Source organism: Schistosoma mansoni, chromosome 6, assembly GCF_000237925.1.
Source record: "Schistosoma mansoni strain Puerto Rico chromosome 6, complete genome".
Taxonomy (NCBI): domain Eukaryota; kingdom Metazoa; phylum Platyhelminthes; class Trematoda; order Strigeidida; family Schistosomatidae; genus Schistosoma; species Schistosoma mansoni.
The window spans coordinates 13,382,358-13,409,181 of record NC_031500.1 but is presented as its reverse complement, the minus strand read 5'-3'; the positions used below and the strand labels follow the sequence as shown (position 1 = coordinate 13,409,181).

The following is a 26,824-nucleotide window of genomic DNA, read 5'->3' as shown; positions in this document are numbered from 1 at the left end:
TTATCCAGACCTGCCCTCAACAATCCTTTCCAGTTGTTATTCATCCTTTTCATATCTGCTTCTGTTTCCTGGCTCAATGTGCTCTTTGGCCTTCCTCTTTTCCGCCTCCCTTCCGGATTCCAAGTTAGGGATTGCCTCGTGATGCAGTTCGGTGATTTCCTTAATGTATGTCCGATCCACTTCCAGCGTCTTTTGCTAATTTCCTCTCCATCTGGAAGCTGGTTTGTCCTCTCCCATAAAACTCTGTTACTAATAGTATCCAGCCAGTGAATGTTGAGTATTTCGCGTAAACAACTGTTTGTAAATACTTGTAACTTCTTGACGATGGATGTAGTAGTTCTCCACGTTTCAGCTCCATACAGTAGGACTGTCTTGACGTTCGTATTGAAGATTCTCACTTTGAAGTTAGTTGACAGTTGTTTTGAGTTCTATATGTTCTTCAATTGTAGAAATGCTGCCCTTGCTTTGCCAATCCTCGCCTTTACATCTGCATCCGATCCTCCTTGTTTATCAACGATGCTCCCCAGGTACTTGAATGTTTCCACCTCTTCCAGAGTTTCGCCATCAAGTGTGATTGGGTTGGTGTTCTCCGTGTTGCATTTGAGAATCTTGCTTTATACTTGGTGTATGTTGAGACCTATTGATGCAGAGGCTGCTGCTACATTTACTGTCTTCGTCTGTATTTGTCGGAGGCAACAGGCTTTCTTATATGACCATAATCCATTTATTATTCATTTATTATATACAGATATATATTTTTATATAAATAGGTATGAAAATATCGATATCTAGAAGATTCGAAACAAACTAAGCACATCAATCTGTGTGATCTTTGTTGAAAAAATTATTTAAGAGTTCATGCAGAGTCCTTTTAATCTTGTTTGTACATATAATATTATTTGAGATTGAAGCTATAGTATGGTGGAGAAGATTTGTAACTGAGGTGGATGATTTTGATGAAGTTTTGGTCGTGGAGCTTTCATAGTCCTTCTGAACAACATCATCAGTACAAGCTGTGAATCACATGTGGAGAAATTCAAACACTTCACTTCTACCCGAAGTTTGTGTTGATGATGTTGTTCAGAAGGACGATGAAAGCTCCACGACCAAACCATCCAGCTCAGAGAACAAAACTCCATCAAGAAGCTATAGTATTCATATCTTTTGGTAAGTATGATGCCTTTCAATTAGTGAATCGATGTCTGTAATTTGTTTGTGTATGCATTAGTAAGGAGTATTCTAATGTATCAAGTGGCTTAACAACAAGGCCTCTAATCAATGAATATGACAAAAATATAATGTTCCTTGCGAAAATATACACGAAATAAGAATTCTTGTCTTTCACTCCTTCTGTCTCACAAGAAATTTATCGCAATAATGATTCATATAAAATTTGAAGAAAAATACCACTATTACTGGCCACAGATATAAACATAATGAAATAGAATGATCATTATCGTCACTATCATTCCAATGAAATGTCATATTCAATGGAATATGATTGTTTATTCTAATCTAAAATATGTGACCCCTCTCATCAATCTTAATAGTGAATACATTCAATGTGTTTTTATTTATTCACTGTGTTTATATACGTTATACATTGATAGGGGAACAATGCCACAAATTATAACAGTAGCTTAGTGATTAGCCAGAAATCCACATATTCGCTCTAGATCCTTACTTATTGTATGAAATCCAGTAGGATGTAGGTGAGATATGATTGAAACCCGTGAACAAGCGGCTATAGATTAGATTCATCCAACAATCTCTCAACTGTCAATTCACTAGAATTAAATTATTTTTGATGAATAGTGATACTTTCAAATGTTAGACAACTCAACTCATTAATCATATAATTTCTCTGTACTTTGTAATGGTTTGAATGATACAGTTATCAGTATTTCGACTCAAGATTTTTGTCGGTTATAGTTAACACGTGAACATCCTGTGCAAATTGCCTCGATATGGCGATTGTAACACAACTTTATATATAATAGATAGAATGTGGCTAGTATTAGGATCCAGAACGCATGTTTTGTTCCATTTAGAACTCGTCATCCTAACGTACCTGAATTTCAGGTACCAGGTTCTATTACAAGAGTGAACATCAACTTAGCTATGCAGATACATCTTTCTGATAACTCATAAAATGTACGAAATTCTTGTCCTGGATTCCCCAGCTAATCTATCTGTTTTATATACTCCTCTGTGCTTTTTAGAACTTATCTGACTTACTCTATACTAATGGAAGGAAGTAAACATTGTAAGATAAATCTTACATCAAATCTATGGTATGCATTGGCTAAGTTAGAAACTTTCATATTAGAATATAAATATTATTCAATCCTGTAGGGATTTTAGTCACTAGGCAAATAATGTCAATTTAAAATAAACAAAAGGAAATAGTTACAGAATATGTAGGACTCATCAGCCTAATGTACCTGAATTCCAGGCACTAGGTTCTATTCCAAGAGTGAACATTAACTTCGCTATGCAGATACATCTTGCAGATAACTCTCAAATTGTACGAAATTCTTATCCTAGATTCCTCTGCTAGTCTATCTATTTTATATATTTCTCTATGTTTTTTTAAAAACTCATCTGACTTACTCTATACTAATAGAAGGAACTAAACATTGTAAGATAAATCTTACATCAAATCTAAGGTATGTATTGGTTAAATTAGAAACTTTCATATTAGAATATAAATATTATTCAATCCTGTAGGGATTTTAGTTACTAGGCAAATAATGTCAATTTAAAATAAACAAAAGGATATAATTCCAGAATATGTCGGAAAGAATAAAACTATCTATGAAACTGAATAATGTAATCAGGTTTATGGAATATTTAGAAAAAGGTATTTAATATGATTTAAAGATAATTTGTCATGGTAACATATTGATATTGATCAAAATTCTTTTCTTATTTATATATAAACATTGTGAATAGGACCGATAAATACACATTGAATATATTTATTATTAAAATTGATGAGAGGGGTCATATATTTTAGATTAGAATAAACAATTCTATTCCATGGAATATGACATTTCATTGGAATGATAATAATCATTTGGCTTTGATTATGTTTATATCTATGGTTAGTAACTGTGGTATATTTTTCTTTAAATTTTATATGACTTATTCTTTGAAATGTCAGAATATAATCTTGTTCTAAAGAAGATTCAATGATAACAAGAGATGTATGATATAGAATTAAATTGGAATTCATAAGACAAATTAAGTTACTAACTAGTTGAAATCACTTGGTATTGTTCACTTGTATCTTCCCATTGTTATTTAAGACTGCAATTGATAAGTCTCTTGTTGGCATATGTGTATTCTGTGCGGAATGCCTTGATATAGCCTTAATTCACAAGCATTATAAGCAAAGATGGATAGTGGCTTGCAGTGGAATCCGGGATTCGCGTCTCGTTCTATATGGGACTCTTCAGCTGGATATACCTGCAACTCACAGTATATGTTCACTCTGGGACTCGAACCCAGTACCTTCCGCTTCAAACGACATCGCGTTAACCACTCAGCTACTGAGTCCTGATAGCCACCTGCTTGTGCTACAGGGTGGTTATATTCACTTATTGTTGCTTACTTGTAACTTCCCATTGTTATTTAAGAGTTATTTAAGACTACAATTGGTCATTCTCTTATTGGCATATGTGCATCCCGCTTCAATATTGCCTGAAGTCACAAGCATTATAAGCAAGGATGGATGGATAGATAGATATTAGCTGAGTGGATAACGCAATGGCGTTTAAAGCAAAAGGTATTGGTTTTGAGTCCCAGAGTGAACATCAACTGTGAGATGTAGACACATCCAGCTGACGAGTCCCAATTAGGACGAAACGCGCATCCTGGATTCCACTGCAAGCCATTATCCGTCTTAGCTTATAATACTTGTGAATTAAGGCAATATCGAGGCATTCCTCACAGTATGCACACATAGCAATAAGAGACTGATCAATTGCCGTCCTAAACATCACTGGGAAGATTCAAACAAGCAATACTAAGTGAATTGATAATTTGAGTTACAACATATGTTATTGTCAATTAATGAAGCTGTTTGTAATTGGAAATATATATCATCTGATTATAATAGTCAAGTGTTTATTGCATGACCCGAATATCCTGCTTTTAGTCCATGGTGGGTTAGGGTATGCATACTTATGAAGTATTCCATAAGTGGACGAAACAGCTGTTTAATGTCTCTCTGGTTTTCAATACTATCTCAAATGAGATCACTCTATGACTAAAAGTGTTTACAGAAGCAGAATATATTTATTCTATTTGATCTTATCTAACATTTACTTGTAGTATGAATAAGTAAGATCTGAAGATATCTTAGTTGTTTAGAACTATATGTTGTAATGGTCGATGAATTTGCTTTCAGAAGTTTGGTCTATATAGATTTTTAACTGCTTATAACCTGAAATAAATCATGTTTACAGTAAGATACTCATTTACTGTATCTTAACAACTCAAGGGCTATGGTTTCATCTCTTTATTTGTTTATCACAACACAAAATGTTATTTGTCTCAGTAATACATCATTATTTACGCACTGGAAAACTGATTCATATAATGATTGGTACCAAAGACTAAGTAGTCACTGATTATTTGAGTTTAAGGTGTTCTCCTGTTGTATCCCGAAGAGAATTGAGAATGGTAACTTTTGAGGACTATTTATGGACCAATGTAATAAGTCTATTTCCTATTCTATAATTGTTACGTAACTAAACTATTCATATTCGTGTTCCTCTTATCATAAGCTTTATTTTGACCTATGACCTATTATTATACGATTCTTGAGTTATCATCAATCTATTGATTACTGTTCCCCCTATTCACAGCCACATTTGGTCAATTATTGTACAAATATTATTTTCTATTTTATGGTACGTTGTGGTCTGTTTGATTGGTATATAAACCCAGTATGTTTGTGAATAATGATTCATATTGTCGAGGCTGTTATATGTGTTCTGGACTTAACTGGCTGGGCTAGGTAGAAAGCAGGACCGACAAGTAATCAAGACTGCTCGTACAATTTTATGTATCATTGCTCCGATCAATAAATTGACTGCTCTCTTATTGGCGGGCATCAGCACATTCATATATCAAACGGGGCACGCACTAACTCACACGTTATAACATCTCCATAGAAAGAAAAGTTGACCTAACATTTAGTTGATATATAAAGTATATTATAAAGAAATTTTAATCTCAATTGAATATGTTAATTATAGACTAACATAAATCTGGATTTACACATGAGTGTGATCCTTGCATTCTTACAATAAATAAATAGATTACATTGGATATAAACTAGGAAGACACTAGAAATAAAAGAGTCCTGGACAGTTGTTTCCTTTCGGATAAGGACTCATCAACAGTGTTCATTCACTACTATTATCCATCGTATAATAAGTAGATCTCAAGATATATATATATTACTTATAGATCACAAAGTTGGTATGTTATAGACAATAATAAAGTTTTACAATACTCACTTATTCCACAATATATACGTTAAGTATGATCAAGATTATATATCATAGAGGTATTTGGCTAAAAAGAGTAATCCGAAAGACAGATAAAGTACCGATAACAAAAGGGAGTTGATACTTTATACATATATATATAAGGAAACAAATTTGTGCAATGGATTATTGATTATATTTGAACCGTATCATTTCAACTGACTTTTAAGGTCATTTCTGTGTTGTTTTTTTTGTAAACCAATATAAATGACAGTTGTAAGTTTGATATTAATTGATGAATTGAATCCATTTAGAAATTTCGTTACTATGGTTCTATTTGTATGCAAAGTTTGATAGTAGCTAGCATTATAATCTAAGACGCGCGTTTGGTCCTATTTAGGACTCGTCAACTGGATGTACCTGCATCTCAGAGTTAATGTTCACCCTGGGACTCGAACCCAGTACCGTTCGTTTCAAACGTCATCACGTTAACCACTCAGCTACTGAGTCCTGAAAGCCACCTGCTTGTGCCACGGGGTGGTTATATTCACTTGGTGTAGTACACGTGAACCCACCCACAGTTATTTAAGACTGCAATTGGTCAGTCTCTTTTTGGCATATGTACATCTTGTGCGGACTGCCTTAATATTGCCTGAAGTCACAAGCTTTATAAACAAAGATGGATAGTGACTGATCAATTACAGTCCTAAATAACAATGGGAAGATACAAGTAAGCAACACCAAGTGAATATGGTTCTATTTGCTGTTTGTTTACTGATAATAAAGGGATGGAATTGATGGGGTATTTCAAGAGGTACTTGGGTAAATTATTTTGATCCATGACGAGTTTTCAGTCAAGAAAATAATGAATACAGCGACTATACAAAGGGGATATGATTATGATGGTAACAATGATTTAAGTGGAAAAGTTATAACATTGAGCTTAGAGATTTTGTATAGATTAGTTTAATTTGAAACTGTTTGTTAAGAATTAAGATTGATATGGTTGAGCTCTACAAGGTACAGACTATCGCTTTATTTCCTGGCATTGATTTTGGAGTGAGCAAACGATTATTATTTGATCGAAGGGATATTCTGAGGGATCGATTTAGTTTTAAGAGACTTTTTCTCAGCACAACTCAATCCATTTAAATGACAATTAAGGAAAAAAACAGAACAGTAGCTGATCATTGAATCGGGAACATTTAGGTAATAGACGGATTATCAGGTGAATTTGATGAATCGGTTGATGAAGTTATGAATCCTCATCAACCATGTTGAAGAAATGTGATACATAAGTTCAACCATAGACTGCTTTGACGCAAGGTGTTTACTGGTGTACGAATAGGTTAGAACATAGTTAGGGCAGACAAAACAAGGTGTAACATTAGTATATAAAGTTATTGACTGTTGAACTGAGGCTCATTGATAGGTGTGTGCTAATGAATTTGAGTTTGCGCAATTATCATGACGTTGGATGGCATAGATCAAAGTTTGTCACAACGGTGATAAGTCATTCGTTTTTGTATTTCTTTAGGTCCTGAGTTCTAAAATTTCATTATACGCTTTTAATCTATGAATTTACTCTTTCTTCTCAACTTATGCTTTCTGTGTTTAATGTGCTTTTTAACGATCATAGATACTACTCTCAGTACTTCTACGTGATTAATAAAAATGGATGGTGACTTGAATGAAAACCAATAGATTCTTGAAAATAAAAAAGAGGGTCAAGACCATGGAAGAACGAAGGACTAAACATACTAATTTTATTTGCAAAGGTTAGGCTTGGACCGGTGGATAACAACAGTCTCTACTGTATATAAGTTATTCATTTGCATCCCTAGTGTGCCAACTCTTCTGACTGTATGCATGATTTTGAAGGAGGCTTCTGGTGAGGTGGAGTGACCAGAACGGACTAGATGCTCCAAGATTAGGCTTTTGACTGACTTCCATAATCTTTTGGAAATTCAGGCAGGGTAATATTCGATGAAGCTTTTCGAAACAGCTTGCTTTGTATGGCCAATATAACTTGCTCTAAATGGTCAGGTAAACTGATAGATGGACATTGATTCGATCCAAAGTTCTTTAAATATTCTATTTTACTACATACTACATCAGTAGTCCGTAGGAAGTAAAATTAACTATAATACAACTGTATAGATTAAGTGAGTGAAATCGTAGAAAAGAAAATTATCTTGGTTACATTGCTTTCTTTCACCTTCAATGGCACAATATGTCTCTTTAGTTATTTAATAATCTGAAGTTTTGAATTCACTACAAGGCATGTAAAACTTGTGTTATATATCGTGAGAAGTAGATGCATGCTTTTGAACATAAAATCAAATGAGATGTTCAGACGATCTCGAATTTTAAGGGTTCTCTGTTTATTAGTACAAGGTCTTAGTAAAATTTCCTTAGTTTAAATCACTAACTTATCTTAGCTAGACCATTATTAAAAAGCAGGAATACGGTCTCTCAATATCGTGAATTGATCGGAGTTAGACGTACACACCACATACTGTACATCGACTAAGTATTCTAGGACTTAAGAATTCACTTAGAGGAGCGAAGGTCGTGTGTTCGGTTTCTTGTTGTGAGGTCGTGGAAGCCCACTTCCTTATTATCCCATAATAGGGCTAAACAGCTGTGAAGATCCTGTTCGTTTCTAAGAAAAGTTGAAATGTGCGCTCCACTTTAGTTTTTAAAAGATCAATTCCATGATATTTTTTAGAAATCATTTCCAGTCACTGAAATAATTGCTGAAAAGTGTTACTTCAAACGGGAGAAATTGAAATCACCACGATGAAAGTAAGGAGAAACACTAATAGAAGATGAGGATTTTATTCATCCCAGCTTCCGAGATAAATACAATAAAACTTGTCAACAAAATACATTCATTTACATACAGATTTTGCTGACATTTGATGATTAATCAACACTCAATAGATGTAGTTAAAATTAGTGGAAGTATCGAATAACGGAATTTTCATTATTACAAAACGAATACTGCATGTTATACTAAACGAATAACTTATTAAATTCATATGAACGTTATTACTTATTTACGCCTGTTACCCTTTGTGAAGAAGCATCGGCAGCCCACCAGCATTCTCCATCCAATTCTGTTGTGGGCAATCCTTTCCAGTTGTTTCCAGTCGCCATTCATCCTAATCATGTCCACTCCCGATTCCCCCGACGTAGTGTGTTCTTCGGCCTTCCTCTTTTCCTTTTCCCTTTAGGATTCCAAGTGAGGGCTTGCTTCTTCATATGGTTTGGTGATTTCCGTTAATGTATCTTCTATCCACTTCTAACGTCTTTTCCTAATTTTCTTTTCAGCCGAAAGCTAATTTTTCCTCTTCTCTTCAAAGAAAAAATCTTGCTGAAAGAAACTCCAACCAGATGACACCAATGTTATACTTAATAAATATTAGATTGAAGGAAAACAAACATAATCTCATATTTCATTGTGTCCTAATAGTTATTCGAAATAATCTATTAATAATAGAATAAAACTAACTGTTCAATTTTTAAGGTCAGTTTACTTCTCAATTGAGTATGATATCATCTTCTTGTCATATAAATTAACTTTCCTTTTCTAAAGAATAATCAATAAAGGGGGTTTTCTGTGGGGATTTTTTAGTAATTTCTTATGTATAGTTGAAATCATGAGTCAATTGAAGCTAGACCACCGTGGAAAACCTGGAAGCACTGAACGACCGTTTCGTCCTATTGTATGCTGAATTTAATGTAGATGACTAGTTACTAAGTGTTAATTAATAATCAAATGAAGTATTTTTTTTCTTTTTTTTGTTTACTGTAGACTTAAAGTGATGGATAAAATATAGTACAGTAAAGTGCAGTTTTATGTTATCCGGTTTACATATAATTATTAGGATATCAGAAGGGGGAATTTGTGGAGAGGCGGGACCGTGGACGCGCAGTGTTGAGGAGTTCCACAATTGGACGAAACTGCCGTCCGATGTTTCCAGGTTTTCCATGTGTTTGAAATACAATGATTCATGCCGCAGAGGCTGTTCTGGGCTTAACTGACTGGGCTAGACAGAAGCAGGACTGATAAGCACTCTAGACTGCTCGTACGGTTTTCGTGTATCACTGTTCCAATCGATAATTCGTTGCTCTCTAATTGGCGGTCTTATCACATCATACATTAACAAGGCATCCACTCGGCCACAAGTTATAACAGTAAGATATAATTCATGAGTAGCACGTGTCTCAATTCTTCACAGAATCAATCATAGAATATCAAAAAATGTTTTTCAAGGGAATATAATACTAATTCACCAATGAGCTGGAATAAATTTAGAAACATCTTGCCATTTTAGTCAATTTATGGTTAAACTTTGTCATTACATAATATCATTGACAGGTAACTGTTCTTTTCAAATTTGTTGTTTTACTAGACTATCGTTAATCACCACACCTTCGTGAGATTTCATTTAAACTATTCTCTGGGTGGTAGACATTCATAGTTTAGTTATTTTGTGAGGATAACACATTAAACCACGTATGCTTCTATACTTCAAAGTTTTGATGCTAATCCTTTATAGAGTCTTGATTGAGTATCAATAACAAAATACAGATTAAAGATAAACAACATGTTCACACTAATTTGTTTACAAAGACTTTACAGCCTGTTCCGAATCATAACTGTGTGTGCTGCAAAACTGTAAACAATAGCGTCCGATGACGTTAGGTATAAAGCACTTCCTTCCTAATATCATTAAAAGATAGTTTGATGAATCGGTTTAAATTATAAATTTAAATTACTGGATACCGAATCAGTAGTCTAAGGGTTAATCGCTAGACTCCCAATCTCAGAGTCATGTGTTCGATCCTCTATACGGTTGTAAATCAATTCTATTCTAGAATAAAACAGTTTTATTCCAGTAGTTCCTAGTTTTCAATGGTTACCTGATTAAGATCAGTTCATAATACAAACTATCAAAATAATCCCAATCCATCTGTTTACATATTTGAATAGTAATTCAAGTTTATTCTGACATATCTATGTATATATATATTACTTTTAAAATTTACTCCTGACAACTGGATTTAAATTAAAGGGGGTCAATTTTTAAAAATATTTTTTTGTTAAACAGAAGTTACTAGTCAGATATTTTTCTTAATTTGTACTTTTAAAAAAATAGAAGTGACAAAAGTCAGCATGAAATTTGATTGAAATTATTCAGATGTTGAAAGTTCATTTATTAATTAGTACAAAATTGTTTGAGTTAATATCTTCAAATAGTGAGAAACAATGACCAGTGGTGTTCCACCTGGTCTATTGTAAGATAGTAACTCATTGATGACAAAGGTGAACGGTGGCTCATTTTTGTGGATTGGTTTGAGTTAGACATTAACACCGTTGGATGCCAGCAGGCTCAATGGTCTAGATGTTAAGCGCTCACGTGCGAGACTGCTAGGTCCTGGGTTTGAATCTCATGAGGCCAGATCGTGGATGAACACTGGTGAGGAGTCCCACAATAGGATGAAACGGCCGTCCAGTGTTTCTAGGTTTTCGATAGTGATCTAGCTTCAATTGACTCATGAATTCAACTGTTAAATTACTAAAATCTCCACAAAACCTCCCTTCTAGAAATAATCAAACTAAATTCACAAGGAATAAAATTAACTATACTGAAAAACATAAGAATCAATTTTACATGATAGGGTGAATGAAATAACCGGCCAATGTTTCTTGATTTTAATTGATATCTCAAATGTGATCAATCTGTAAATAGGATAGCTAACAAATTATATCAGTCTCCATAAAATCACTTCAGCTAAAGGGTAATAACCAACTCACTAGTGGAATTGCTTCAACGTGATGCTGAGTTTCTAGAGGAAAGTCGTGATTGATAGAGTTCAGACATATCGGATATGAAATCAATTTCGTTAGTGGAATTGAATGATATCCACTTGATATTATTGATGCACTAGCACTGTACAACTGGATGCCGACTCAGTGGTTATGATGATTTAAGGTTCGTTATGAGACCCAACTGTCTTGATTTCATGAGTTCTTACAACAAAGGAATTGTAAACTATTACAAAGCAGCTGTTCTGTGATTTCTGGCTTTCAATAGTATTCTAACTGTGATCAATCTACAATAAAATCAACTTATCTATTAAAAGAATTCAGTATCGTTTTCATTATGCAATGAAATCTGTTAGAAAAATAACTGAAAATCAGCTCGGAACATATAAAAATTTATTACTTGACAAATGATGAGATATCACAAAGTGTAGAATTCAATTATGTCATAATTATTCAGTTAAATTATAACAACTTATTGAAGGTTGGAAATGGGAACATTTTGAATTCAAACTGAATCGTCTGAAATATAATGCATAACATTAGGTCTGTGAGCACTAGATAGCCGTTTCTTCCTAGTATGAGACTTCTCACCAGTGCACATCCACGATCCCACAATAAAGGAACTCGAACCCAGGACATTCGGTCTCGAGAACGGACGCTTAACCTCTAGACAACTGAACCGATATCCAACGGTGTTAATGTCTAACCTCAACTGATCCACGAAATTGAGCGACTATCTTTCATTGTCTCAGGTAGATACCTGTCTCCATCTGACGTAGATTAGCTCCACTGGTCACGGCTTCTGACTAGAACTCGGAAAACGCTCTCCTGAAGCTAGTCATTAGTGATCATATGGTAATTATCAGTGTGAGGTTGTGGAGATTGTTAAGCATTTAGATCATGAATCGAAGAATGTTAGACCTCCACTGAAAACCCGAAAGCACTAGATGGCCGTTTCATCCTAGTATAGGACTCCTTAGCAGTACAAATCCACGATCCTGCTTGTGGGATTAGAACCCAGGATCTACGGTTTCCAATGGCGGTTCTACATTGATCGATTCATGATCTCAATCAAAAGCTTAACAATCTCCATAACCTCACAGTGATAAAATCTATAAGTGTTTAGTTTAATCAAAATTATAGATTTCTAAATATCTACCAGTAATTAGTCGCAAATTACGACGAAATATCCGTCACACCTATGACAAAATTCTTTCATTCAGAATAAATGATACCTAATATTCTTAAATTAAATTTTGTCATACTGAATATTCATTTTTTCTTTCAAGACATACAATCTCTAAAGCTTATAGTTTCTAACATTTGCGAGGTAAAACAGAAATATATTTTGATACAAATAATGCTATACAATATTTTCATCACCAAGTAAATCTTTAACACTTTTATAAATAGAATTATACTACTAATAAGTAGCTTGATATCTCTAAATCTGTCATTTTTAATTAGTGTTAGAAAAAGGGGGTTTTGTGGAGATTTTAGTAATTTTTTTTATATAGTTGAGATCATGATTGATTTGAAGCTAGACACCAATGTCTTCAGTGAGTTACTATCTCACAACTGATCTGGTTGAACTCCACTGGTTACTGCTTCTCACTAGAACTCCAGGAAAATACCTCATGGAGCCAGTCACTAGTAATCATATGATAAGGGGGTTTTCTGTAGAGATTTTTAGTCATTTATATGAGCGTATATGTGTGTACATTTTTTATCTTATTCATCGCATTCTGTAACTTATTCTTGTCCGAACATAATTATTGATTAACACTTGATTGAAGCGTGTTGGTTTACCCACCATCTCCAATTCGTGTCATTTATGCTTCGCTCGCTGATATTTACTCATGTGCTTATAACTTTCGGCCCTGCGTCATTTGTCAATAAAACTGTAGTTGTCGCTTCTCTTCGCCTTCTGGTTTTATTCACCGTTAAGATTGGAATTATAACGGTTATCGAAGTGAATGAATAGCAAAGCATGGCACTACAAGTGGCGCGACACTTTTTTCTTCCTTTATTTATTCAGTTGCTTGGTGTTGTATCCAAGAGCATTTCATTTCAACTTTCAACTTTTATTTTATTTTATGTTTTACATTCTTTAAATTGAAATGTACCATTAAGTAGTATATTCTTAGAAGGCATATAAAAATCATCTTAGATGATTGAATTGAAATATCAAATATAAATTATACTCTTATATGTAATACTCTTTTATTAAATAAACGGAAAAAAAGTCCTCAAAAATATTAGATAGGAAACATGTCTTGGATACTAAAAGAAAAAAGAGAGGATGATTACCTTTACTGTATTATTAATACTACTACTATTATTATTACTATTACTAGTAGTATTGTTATTACTACTATAATTATCATCACTATTATTATTATTATTATTATTGAATTCACTTTTGCAATGGGGTGAAGTTTGAATTCACTTAGTACTGCTTGTTTGAATCTTCCCATTGATGCTTAGAACTGTAACTGGTGGCTATCAGGACTCAGTATCTGAGTGGATAACGCGATGGTGTTTCAAGCGAAAGGTACTGGGTTCAAGTCCGAGAGTAAACATCAACCCTGAGGTGCAGGTACATCCAGTTGACAAGTAATAAATAAGACGAAACGTGTGTCCTGGATTCCGCTGCTAACCACTATCCATCTTTGCTTATTATCATTATTATAATTTGATAAGTGAATCTATTTCATACGTAATTGTAATTAACTTAAACATGGAAAACTAATTTACAAATAAAAACAAAAAAAAAAGGAATGCCGGATTATTTTTCAGAAATAGAATTTCTTTATATATTTAATTAAAGAATAAAAAAAAGTAAAACCTGACTTTTTGTAACTTTTTTTATTCATTTCCCTTGAAAATCAATGAAAAGTCTAAAAATAGTAGCTAATTTACATTAAAATTATTTTTAAAATTATTATTTAGCGGCGTGTTGCTACTTGGAAATTTATTTATTTAAGCACATAAATATTGGTACAGAGGGGAACCAGATACATATGCGCCTCACAAATTTCATTTGATTTGTGTGAAGGATATGATACTACCCGGGTGCTCAAACTGAAGCAGGTGGATTTCTTGGGGACCACACACGGAGCTTTTGACCCAAACATCTGACTCACAAAGCAGTGGAGCATCGTAAGGAGATGCAGTCACATGGTAGCCAGTGACCAACAATTGATTCATACTCCATTTGTTCCTTCAGGATACTGGAACCCATGTACACCATTGTTTCGGAGTCAGGGTTTTCCAACTCCCTTAGGTGGACTTTCTGTGTCCACCAACCCGATTAAAACGTCGGACATTCGCTTTTCATCCTCTCAATTTCGTAAACAACACTCCATTCGTGAGAAGGCAGTAAGTAGGACTTCCCTAACAGAGGCTATATGCGCGTGGCCATGTGAGAGCATTTCGAGAGAGGGAGAGCAGACTCTCCTCCCTCTCGGCCTTACCAGGGTATTTGAGGGCCGAAAGAGAGTGATCAATCATAGTCTTCAGCATCAGAAACGAGAAAATGTTAATTCTTCTTAGTAAAACTGAATTATTATAGTTTTATTCTATATACTCTCAAAAATAAACGTTGTACAAACCCAGTAATACCACAGTTCAATGTGATTAGTTTCAATTTCGAATTATAAATACCAACTGTAAAACCAACTACAGCCAATTCTTTCACGATAATTGACAAATTATTGAATCTCGAGAATAAAAGAAATTCGTCATATAAAAAATTTCTACGGATATAATATAAACATAGGAAATGTTACCATTATCAATTATTGATTACATTTTTGAAACATTTACATTTTGTATTATAGTTCGTATAGAAAACCATTATATGGATGAAATTTTGGAAAAACATAAGTTGATCGGATTGTTTTATGTATATTTTGAATGAATTTTAGTCTTAATCTAAATCTATGGATCAAATTTTTGAGTATCGACTGCTAGTCTAAGTTATTCAATACTGAATGCACTACACTGGAACGTCAGGTGAAATCCTATCAGACTTAGGGTTTGTTCCATTTGATACTCCTGAGTATGGTATATCTTTAGTCCTCATTGATAAGGATAGTAGGTTGATGAACCTGTGTTAATCCTGACAGATTACCTTCCAGTGAAGGTCCAGCTTCTCCTTGAAAATGTTCACTAATGGGGCTGATATAACTTGTTCGGGTAATGCGTTCCAGTCATTGATCACTCAATGAGAAAAACGGGACCCCATCTTTAGTTTATTAGATCGCGGTTTGTGAACCTTCTTGCTATGACCTCGGAGATTATCGTTGCTGGAGGGAGCAAAAAGATAAGGCATATTAACACCCAAATCATAATTAAAAATCCGAAATGCCAGTATAAGGTCACTTCGTGTCCTACGATAAGACAAGGGGAAAATGTTTAGACGTTTCAAACGCTCATCGTAGGGAAGTTAGAAAGGCCCTTCACTAATTTTTTCCCCACCAGCTGGACACGCTGAAGTGAGTTATTATCCTTTATCAGACATGGGCTAGCTGTTTGGATCTTAATTAAAATTATTCTCCCCGGTTGATTCGATTCCTCCTCCCTTAGCTTAACAGTTACAGTTGCTACCATTGAGTTATACAGGCCAAAAATTGACCTACTATACAACATTGATTGTAATGAAAATCTTTTGTCCACTAATTAGGAATATCTTCTTCTTTTCTTCATTCATATTTTCGAATTGTTCATCGTTTTTCTTCCTTTTCTTTTCTTTACTTTTTGTAACAGATTTTGGATGACACCGTTAAAATTCTACTTTTTTTTGGAAAGTAATATCAGTTAGACAGGTATGACATTCTTCATAGAAATAGAAAGGTTAATTTTGATATTCTAATTTATAAAATATAAAGAAATGTAAATAGTTTTTTTAAAAAAAATGTTTCCATATGTATATCCCTTTATGCGATCGAATGTTTGTATTTTGTTGTTGTTGGTGGTGGTGGTGATGGTGATGGCAGTGGTGGCGGTGGTGTTATTTTTTTGGGGGGGGTATTGTATGAAAAATGGGTTTTCAATGTTTTAATACCGTATTTTTATTTTACTGAATCAATCACATACATAAATATACATGTTTATAATTACCATTTCAGAAGAAAAAAACCCATTTTTTGTAGCTGGTTAAACTATTTGCTTCTAGTTTTTATTCCAAGATTGTCTTAATTTGAGTTTCTGGCTGTTGTTGATCGCTATTGTTGTATGCGCTTATTAAGTTGTTGATTGACTTTTTCTTTTGTTTTTTTTCTTTTTCAGAGTTTCTCATTCATGTTATTCTGCATACTCCTTAAGTACACAAAGTACCTTTTGGTTAGATGTGAATTTATATCTGTAAATTGAAAAAAATAACGATGATCCATTTGGCATATATGATATTCATCCAATTAGGTTTAGTGTTAAGATGAACGATTAAGATTACGGTTGAAGTTTTAATTTACTTTTAAGGTTACGGTAAGGGTTACGATAAAGGTTCATCAACAGGTTATGTACTATCTAAATAGAAATAAGTAAACATATATTAAGTTTAAAATGACTATTTTTACAACATAATTACACATTAACACCGTTGGATGCCGACCGGCTCAATGGTCTAGTGGTTGAGCGCTCGCGTGTGAGACGGATAGGTCCTGGTTTGGAATCTCGTGAGGCGGGATCGTGGATGTGCACTGCTGAGGAGTCCCACAATAGGACGAGACGGCAATCCAGTGGTTCCAGGTATTCCATACATACATTTATACATACAAATAATGCTGATAAACTCTTAAAGTAGTTAACATATTAAGAGGTTGTTAATATATAAAGAATTATTTTCGGATACGTTTTATGCAGGAAATAACAAAACGAAATATATAATAAGTTGATTTTGGATAGCAGCAGAATCCAGGACGTGGGCTTCATCCTATTTAGGATTCGTCGGCTTTATATATATACATCCTAGTTTGACAAGCAAATCTGAACTCGAATCCAGCACCTTTCACTTTAAATGGTAACACGTCGTCTACTTAACTTCTGAGTTTAGATAGCCACTAACTTGTTTAACGGATATGATATCTGTGTGATTATCAGTGAGGATATAAGTTATCCGATACTTGATATTCAAAGACTGAATTTCTTTCAGTCTTGCTCTCGAAACCATACTACTAATAAAAAGAATAATACAGACTAAAAAATCTTTAAGAAAGTATGGCTTAATAATTTGTTAGTAAATTATGATTCTTGTTAGTATGACACTTTTTAAAGATGTTCATTACTGCCTTCGTGTCAGGGAATAAAACACTGATCAAGATACGAGTTTCTCTCTATTAAGGACTCCTCAATGTCATGTGTTATTGCTCTAAATGTAGTTCGGATCCGGTACCTATCGCATAAAATGTAAGCGCCTTATCGATAAGCTGCTGAACCCAGTTAACCACTGGCTTATTCTCAGTTTGAACGAAGCGGCCATTCTAAACTCTAGCGCTAGCCATAATAAAAAATATAATGCCTTCTTTGTAGTTTTTAATGGAATAAATCTAGCCAAACGATATACAATATATTCTATTGTTATCATCTGCATTACATCATCTAGTATCATAATCTATATACTACATCATCATCCCTATCGATTATTCGTATTTCCTCATGGAATTAATAGTTTAAAAATACGATTGTACAACTTGATAATAAATTCACTGAACAGGGATTCCTTCGCTGAACTTTGTGTTTTTTTAATGCTTAAATAAGAATTAAATGTTGACTCTCATGAAATCCTCGAAGTATTGAGGATTTGGTAGATACGGTTGGGGAATGTTGATGTAAGATAAGAGCTTCATAAAAATTATAGAACTTTAATTATTGCTGAGAAATTTGTTTTGACTAATCAACATTTTAATAGTTGGATTTATGAATCAACTCATGAATCCAATTATTAAAATTACATCAATCTCCACAAAATCCATTCTAATCATAATCATGTGACTGGCTTCAAGATAATTTCCTGGAGTTCTAGTGAGAAGCCGTGACCAGTGAAGTTCAATCCATGTTGGGTGAAGACAGGTGCAACCATTCATGGATCGATCGAAGTTAGATATTAACACCGTTCAATGCCACTTCAGTGGTCTAGAGGTTAAGCGTTCGTGCACGAGACCGAAGGTCCTGGGTTCGAGTCCCTTTGGTATGGGATCGTGGATACGTGGATACGGTGATGAGTATCACACCAGAGCGAAACGGTTATCTGGAGGTTATCTAGCTTACATTGACTCATGTATTCGACTATTAAACTTACTATAATCTCCACAAAACTTATTCTGATCACAATAGAAATATTCTATCAAGGCTTAATAACTAATCTTTAAAAAATAACTCATTTCATAGTTCTCACATATTATTACTATTATCTTTTTTTTTGTTAATGAAACTCTTTTCCACCCACCGCCAAAAAAAAAATTTTCAAACAAACAATAATGAACCAATCAGAATGCAAATCTGTAAATTCGTTAAAATTCTTTACAAACAGATGATAGTGATCATTTCTATTAACCAATCATATTTCATGGGTCAAGGTTATATACCGTGAAAATTTAACGAATCATTGATAAATATTAAGGGGAAAATTGATTGGGAAAAAAATGTTAGTATTGAGTTGACTTATACCTTATGATATATAGATATATATAAAGTACATTTGAGTAGTTACCGTTATAAAATAAATAAAAAAAAGATTATTTATCATTATGATTTTTAGTTCTGTTCGGTTTTATTTATTCAAATTGAACCATTTCAATTCATGTAAACCATTTGAACATTTAAACAAAACAAATGAATTACTTTAAGGACAAATATATATAAGCCTGTACATACATACATACATACATACACTCATACACGCATTCACTTAGAGACTAACAACAAGTATATTGTAGAAATTTACCCAAGAATTGAAAAAAAATTAACTTAAATATGAAAGATTTTAAAAGTGATTATAAATTATCAAATAATTTATCTTATTTAACATCATCTCCATCATCATCGACGACGACATCGACAACAACGAGTACGACGACGGTGGCGACGATGACAACAACAACATCCTCCTCATCATCATTATCATTAAGTTATTATTCAAACAATAATAAATCATTAGATTATACATTGAAAAATCATTTTAATACTTATAATACTACTTATAATAATACTAATGATACTACTTATTATCATACTACTGAATATAAATTTAAAACAAAATTAGAATCATTTACAAAAATGTATCAAATAAAAGATGATATAAATTATGAATTTAATATAAAATTACCAAAATTAATTACAAATTCTTATTATAATAATAAACAAACAAAAAATTTTTTAAATTTAAAACAAAATAAATTTTATAAAAAACGGAAAACATTAAATTACATAAATGATACAATCTATAAGCCTATATATAATAATGAAGAGAATATAATACAGAAAAGAAATAATAAATTATCATTTTATCGTTCACCTCTTACTAATACTACTACTAGTTATACTACTGATAATACTACTTATAATAATAATAATATAAGTAGTACATTTTATAAACGTTCTGATTATGGACGATTTAAACGTAATAAAGATAATGGACCTTCATTATCGGATGTTCCAATGAATGTTAATTTTAATACATTAAATAATTCATGTACTACAAATCGTTATCATATATTAAATTTTGAACAAGTACAATATTTAGATGATATAATGAATACATATATAAGTATTTCACCTAATCCTAGATTACAAAATTTGTTAGGTACAAATACTGTTATATCGCCGGGATTACCAACAACAACATCATCGACATCATCAACAGTAATCAATAAACCATGTTCATGTTTCTCCTCGATGAATTCGACTAATTTTAATAATACTGAGAATAGTGATCATATTGATACAATAAACTCTTCATCTATTTCAACTACAGTACCAATATCAAAGATAAATAATTTAGTAACATCTATTCCGGAGGGCTTTTCTAATAGTACAAATATTGATAATACTATAAATAATCCGTATCAACATTCAATAAATGATTGTTGCTTACCTAACCATCACATTCCATTTATATTACAACAATCACAGAAATTACCAACTATTCGTATACAATTAAAAAAACTTATTAGAATAATACGTGATGGATTATTGAAAGAATCAATACCAGTTAAAGAGATACGTTTAAATGGTGATGTTGCAAGTTCTATTATTATTGGTAAGTTTTAAACAATCATTTGTATGTCTCTTGTTCCTAAGAGTTGTTGTGTTCAAAATCTTCTTTTATAAAAGTGTGAATAATTACTTTTGGACGACTACGCATGAGATAAAAAGCTATGGTTTATCATTGAAATCACCAACCGGTTGAGTTTAGACAATTATTAGAAACATGAAATCACAGGTTGACCATTTAGTCCTGGTATGGAGCTACTCCAATAGAGGACATCCTCGACTCCACAAACGTTAATCAAACCCAGAAAATTCGTTCTCGATTGCGAACGCCTAACATCTAGACCACCGAGTTGTTAATCTCTAACTTCAATTAATGTACAATCTCTATAACTTCCTGATGACAATTGTCATGTGCCTGCTATTATCTGGCTTCGAGAGGAAATAACAGTAGTCCAACTAAGAATCTGTGATCGGTGGATCTAAACCGTATTGTGTATGAGTCAATTACCTACTGAAGACAATGGAAGATGGTCGGTTAATATTGTGAATTGATTGGAGTTATGCTTGTAAACCATTGGGCCCCTTATCAGTGTTCATGAGATTAAGCGTTCGCAGGAGAGACCGGACCTCCTAGGTTCGGCTCCCATTTGCAGGGTCGTAGGTGAGCACTACCTAACTATTTCACATTAAGGTGAAATGACCACCCTGTGCTTCCAGGTCTTTAACGGCCATCGCTCTTGGATCAACTTGTGATCGCAATAATATTTAACAATCTGAGCAATTCCATAATGATAACTGGGTTTCCATATAATGATTAGCGTTCGCTCAATTACAAATGAACAAATTTTCATACTTATCACTTTTTCAGTTCTCAAACTTCTGGTCTAATAATATCAACATTTTCACAAATGATGGGATCGGTTATTATTGTTTTAAGATTTATATAATATCAGAAGGAGGTTTAGTGAAGATTTTAGTAATTTTATATGGTTGAAATCATGATTCAATTGAAGCTAGACCACTGATAGTTCCTGCGTTCGAATCTCGTGAGGCGGGATGGTGGATGCGCACTACTGAGGAGTCCCACAATAGAACGAAACGGCCGTCCGATGTTTCCAGGTTTTCCATGATGGTCCAGCTTCAATTAACTCATGATTTCAACTATATATAAAAAATTACTAAAAATCTCCACAGAAAACCCCCTTATCATATGTTCACTAGTGACTGACTCCATGAGGCATTTCCTGGATTTCTAATGAGAAGCATTAACCGGTGAAATTCAACCAGGTCTGTTGTGAGATATTAACTCACTGAAGACATTGGTGAATGGTTGCTCAATTTCGTGGATGTATATAATAACCAATAATTTATGCGGTGAGTATTTTTAATAACAATGACCTCTAGCAGTCACGCTATCTCTAATTTAGATTCAAAATTTTCGAACATGGTCACAGCAAGAGATAACGTGTTATAGTCGTCTGTGGTTTTATTGATAAACACATTGTGAAATATAAAGAATTTGCTTAAACATGCAAATAGGGTCATCCATTTACCGAGTTCAGTAACCGGCAAAGATTTATTACCTGTGTTTATAAATATAAATTGACAACAGTAAAATACAAACCTAATAATTACAAATGAGCCAGATCTGGTGATTTCTAAACAAAAAATAAACAGTATTTATGTTATGTACCTGCTTAAATTTTAATCCAATGGAACAGTCCAACGCAGATTCATGCATTCGAGTACTTAACCAAAGTAGAGATCAACAGATCCTGAAGACAATGTGAGATTCACTCTATACTGCCTTATATCTGATCTATCGAGTTAAATTTATAGCTAAATTACTGGTTCAATTAATGTTAGCATTATTTTAAGACATAATTTTTTTCCTCAGTTTAAATTCCAGACAAACTTAACCCAGACCATCATTGAAAACCTAGAAGCACTGAAAAGATGCCTAATTATAGTATGGGATTACTTAGTGACAGTGAGCCACCATAACCCTGGACTCGAGAATCGAACCCCAGATCTTCAGTCTTCCGTGCGAATGCTTGATTACAAGGCCACTAGACTAGAAACTAATCCTGAAGATATCTAACTGCAGTCACTTAACGATTTATTCTATTAAATTTCTACGATGTTTAATGGAGATTGTTTATCTGTAGATTACGTTGTCGAATGATTTTAGTCAAACAGTATGCGAGAACCAATGAGCACTAAATAATGGTCACATCATAGTATAGAACCAAATAATGAACACCCTCGACAGTAAGAGATAGCAAACCTTAAACTTTTGTTAAGTATAAACTATCAGATGCTAAGTCTCGTAAGAGGTGAAAGTCTTTAGTACGATTCTTTGTGAGATCAAGAATATATACTACAGAGAGTGTTGTACCAGGATGAAATAGCTGTGAAGTTTCTTTCGTACTTCCGACGTCTTGCAAAGTTATTTTTTTCTAATCTTAAATAGAGTTCTGCTAACTAAGGAAATAACTAAGTATCATGATGATGAGAACGTTTTCAGTTGAAAATCAATACTACAATGAAATTTCCATTCACTGTTTTACGTTAAAATGCTAAATCCATCCTAGTGTAGAATTATGAATGAGCATTGTTATTACATTCAAAAATTAGGACAAATCAGCTTTCTAACATTTACATATTTTCAAAAGTTGTGTTGTTGATTGGAACCTGTGAGCTATTGACATAGTCATGGTCAAGTCAATAATCTACCAATAATATTGTATAAAAATAACTGTATTTTATAAATCAACTAAAGCTAGACCACCATGGAGAACCTGAAAGCACTGGACGGCCGTTTAGTCCTATTGTGGGACTCCTCACCAGTGCGCATCCACCTTCCCGCCTCACGAGATTCCAACCCAGGACCTATCAGTCTCGCGCGCGAGCACTTAACCACTAGATTACTGAGCCGGTCGGCATCCAACGGTGTTAATATCTGGGTTCGAATCTCGTGAGGCGGGATCGTGGATGCGCACTGCTGAGGAGTCCCACAATAGGACAAAACGGCCGTCCAATGCTTCCAGGTTTTCCATAGTGGTCTAGCTTCAATTAACTCATGATTACAACTACGAAAATACTGAAATCTCCACAAAACCGCTTCTGATTTTCAAATCAACTAAATTTAAGCAACTGAATTATTGAATGTTGAATCATTGGTTTGATTATTACAAAAATCTATAGTTAAGACCTACATGACTTCATCTGTTTATCATTACTGAAAAGTGTTATTCCAAAATGTAATAATCAGTGTTATTTTATGAAAAGAACAGGAAATGATGGTATATCATATGATGAACTAGTTAGGCCGCTTTGCCGTAATATTATTATCAAAACAACGTTACATAGTATATGTATTGACTTTTTGAAAAGAATACCATTTTTATAAAAAAAATTTGTTTATTTACATTTAAGTACATTCAAAAATGAAGAGTATTTCAATAAGTTCATCATCAGGCTCTACAATTATAAGTCCATAATTATTGTGATATTTTACAAAGGCCAAAATGACTTACTTACGCCTGTTACTCCTAATGGAGCATAGGCAGCCGACCAGCATTCTCTAAAATGAGGCACATATTAATTAATTTGACAATGTTATATGTTAAATATGGTGAACGTTTGCATTTGGTTACGACATATATACTTCAAAATTGTCATTCAATAAAGGTCAAAATGAATTTGTAGTTAAGTGTCCAGTCACAAAATCCATTGGCCGGATACTATCAGCAACAGCGTTTTATGGAAGAGGACAAACCAGCTTCCAGCTAAAGAAGAAATTAGGAAAACACGTTGGAAGTGGATAGGACATACATTATGGAAATCACCAATGTGCATCACGACTCAATCTTTAACTTGGAATCCGGAAGGGAAGCGGAAAAGGGGAAGGCCAAAGAACACACTACGCCGGGAAATAGAAGCAGATATGAAAAGGATGAAAAGCAACTGGAAAGAACTAGAAAGGAAGGCTCAGGACAGAGTTGGATGGAGAATGCTGGTGAGCGGCCTATGCTCCTCGACGAGGGGTAACAGGCGTAAGTAAGTAAGTAAGTAAGTCCAGTCACAATCAGTAGAATAGTAATGTAGCAAAAATGAAAATGCAAACAAACTCGTGTGAATAAAATTCGTAGCAGGAGAATTACATCTTGCCAATTTAAGATAATAATGATATATAGTAATAGTAATAATAATAATATTGTTGTGTGAATATACTATGTAATAAGAGAGGTGTTATCAAGGTAACTACGAAAAATGAATTGGGAATGATGGATGTAAAGATTAAAGTGGAGGTAATCAAAAGAAAAAAAGGGGGGAAGAAGTTTATAATATTCAGTTTAGGTATCTGGTGCTCGAGTCGTGGGCCAAGGTAAAAATAGAGGCTGGATATACCTTCTTTGGATACATAGGTTTGGTTTTCTGGCGTTGATCTAGATGGCTTCGGCTATGTAGAGTAACCGTAATTTAGCTGCTTGAGGTAGATTTTTCGGAACTTGATATAAAATAGAGAAAGCTTTCTTTATTTTGATATGATGTTCACTATCTACCAAATAAGAAAGGATAGTGCTATTAATGGATTTGGTAACTTCTTTTCCCAGCCATGCTGGTACATGTTCACGTATACGCAAGGATAAAACCCTCCGAGTAAGGCCTATGTAACTAGCTCCACAGGAGCAGTTGAATTGGTATACACACTTGGAAGTGCCCATCTTCGGTAACCTATCCTTGATTAGTTGTGTGAGTACTGGTTTAGTTGAGGAAATTGTATGTAGCTTGGCAGCGTGAAACGTCCTTTCAACAGATCTTTTTAGTTGACGTGTTAGAATATCACCCGCTATGTCACCTTTAAAGTCCAATCTCAGATACAAGGTTTTTTTACTCACTGAGTCATAATTTGTTCTTTTTTTAATAATATTTTCTACTAGGTATTTTTTAACGAAATTATCTGGATAGCCATTATTTTGCAATGTGTTTTTTACCATATCTATTTCACTATCGACACTGTCCTCAGAACATAATAGTTTGATTCTGTGGCTCAGACATTTAATCAAATTTATTTTATATTGAATAGGTGTGAAGCTTTGGAAACGGGTATACTGACCCGTTCATGTATTCTTTTTAAATATATTTCGTTTTATGGAACCGTCTCTCCCTCTAGAAAGTAGGACGTCAAAGAAAGCTATACTACTGTCTTTCTCTTCCTCTCTGGTGAATTTAATAGCTGGGTGGACGTTATTGAAAACGTCAAAGATCTCTTGTTTGTCGACAATTTCGTCACATACGATTAGTGTATCATCTATATTAAATATATATATATATATATCTTTAAAATTTATCAGTTCGTTCCTTTGTGTGGTTGTAGATGCACCATACTTTGGGATTCCTATACTAGAATGAAACACTTGACTAATGTTTCTCTATTTTCAATTTTTACCCAAATAAAGTCAGTTACAGTATTTAATCGGGTTGAAATAGCTATAAATAGATCCTGGATTAAAAGGTTACAAGATGGTTTTAAAGTTAATAAAAAATTGGGAAATAGAAATAATTTATTATGTAGATTTGAAAACGGAAAATCCAAGACCATTAAAATAATCGAAATCACTTAAACTCAGTCCTGGGAGTTGAAAGAAGAATTATGACGCCTCAGGATGAAAGCTGGGATTTATCAGAAGTCACGAGGCCGATGCACCTTCTAACAATCAGAGCGACAATTTTTATTGGTACATGAAACGTTCGGACAATGTGGGAGACCGTGAAGACCAGTCAAATAGCAACGGAAATGAGGAGATACAAATTGTCAATATTTGGAATCAGCGAAACCAATTACACCCAATCTGGACAGCAAAGGCTAGATATGGGAGAGATGCTTCTGTACTCCAGTCACCAAGAGGAAATTGCTCCACATGCACAGGGAGTTGCTCTAATGATGTCCAGAGAAGCACGAAAAGCATTTGTAGGATCCATAATCATCAAAGCATCATACAAAACAAAGAAGAAAGGGATTACAATGAATGTCATTCAATGTTATGCACCCATCAATGATAGTAACGACGATGATAAAGATCATTTCTATGAAAGGTTGCAATCAATTATAGTGAAGTGCTCACGAAAGGACCTCACTATCCTGATGGGAGATCTAAACGCTTAAGTCGGAGTGGACAACACAGGACATGAAGATAGAATTGGACGGCATGTACTGGGAGAGAGAAATGAGAATGGTGAGAGATTTGTAAATCTATGTGCATCC

General features: G+C 33.8%; 1 protein-coding gene and 2 non-coding genes across 3 annotated transcripts; 1 reads left to right on the top strand and 2 right to left on the bottom strand.

Annotated features, from left to right (window-relative positions):
• Positions 1 to 3,491: 3,491 nt before the first annotated feature.
• Positions 3,492 to 3,558, bottom strand: Smp_tRNA_02190_Pseudo_TTG.1.1. Its single transcript has one exon. It is a non-coding gene (tRNA).
• Positions 3,559 to 5,941: 2,383 nt separating this feature from the next.
• Positions 5,942 to 6,008, bottom strand: Smp_tRNA_02046_Ser_TGA.1.1. The gene has a single exon. It is a non-coding gene (tRNA).
• Positions 6,009 to 19,998: 13,990 nt separating this feature from the next.
• On the top strand, positions 19,999 to 20,610 carry Smp_063150 (hypothetical protein; the record flags this gene model as incomplete). Its single annotated transcript, XM_018798325.1, has 1 exon — positions 19,999 to 20,610. The coding sequence occupies one exon, from the start codon at positions 19,999 to 20,001 to the stop codon at positions 20,608 to 20,610; it is 612 nt and encodes a 203-aa protein (XP_018653278.1).
• Positions 20,611 to 26,824: the final 6,214 nt, after the last annotated feature.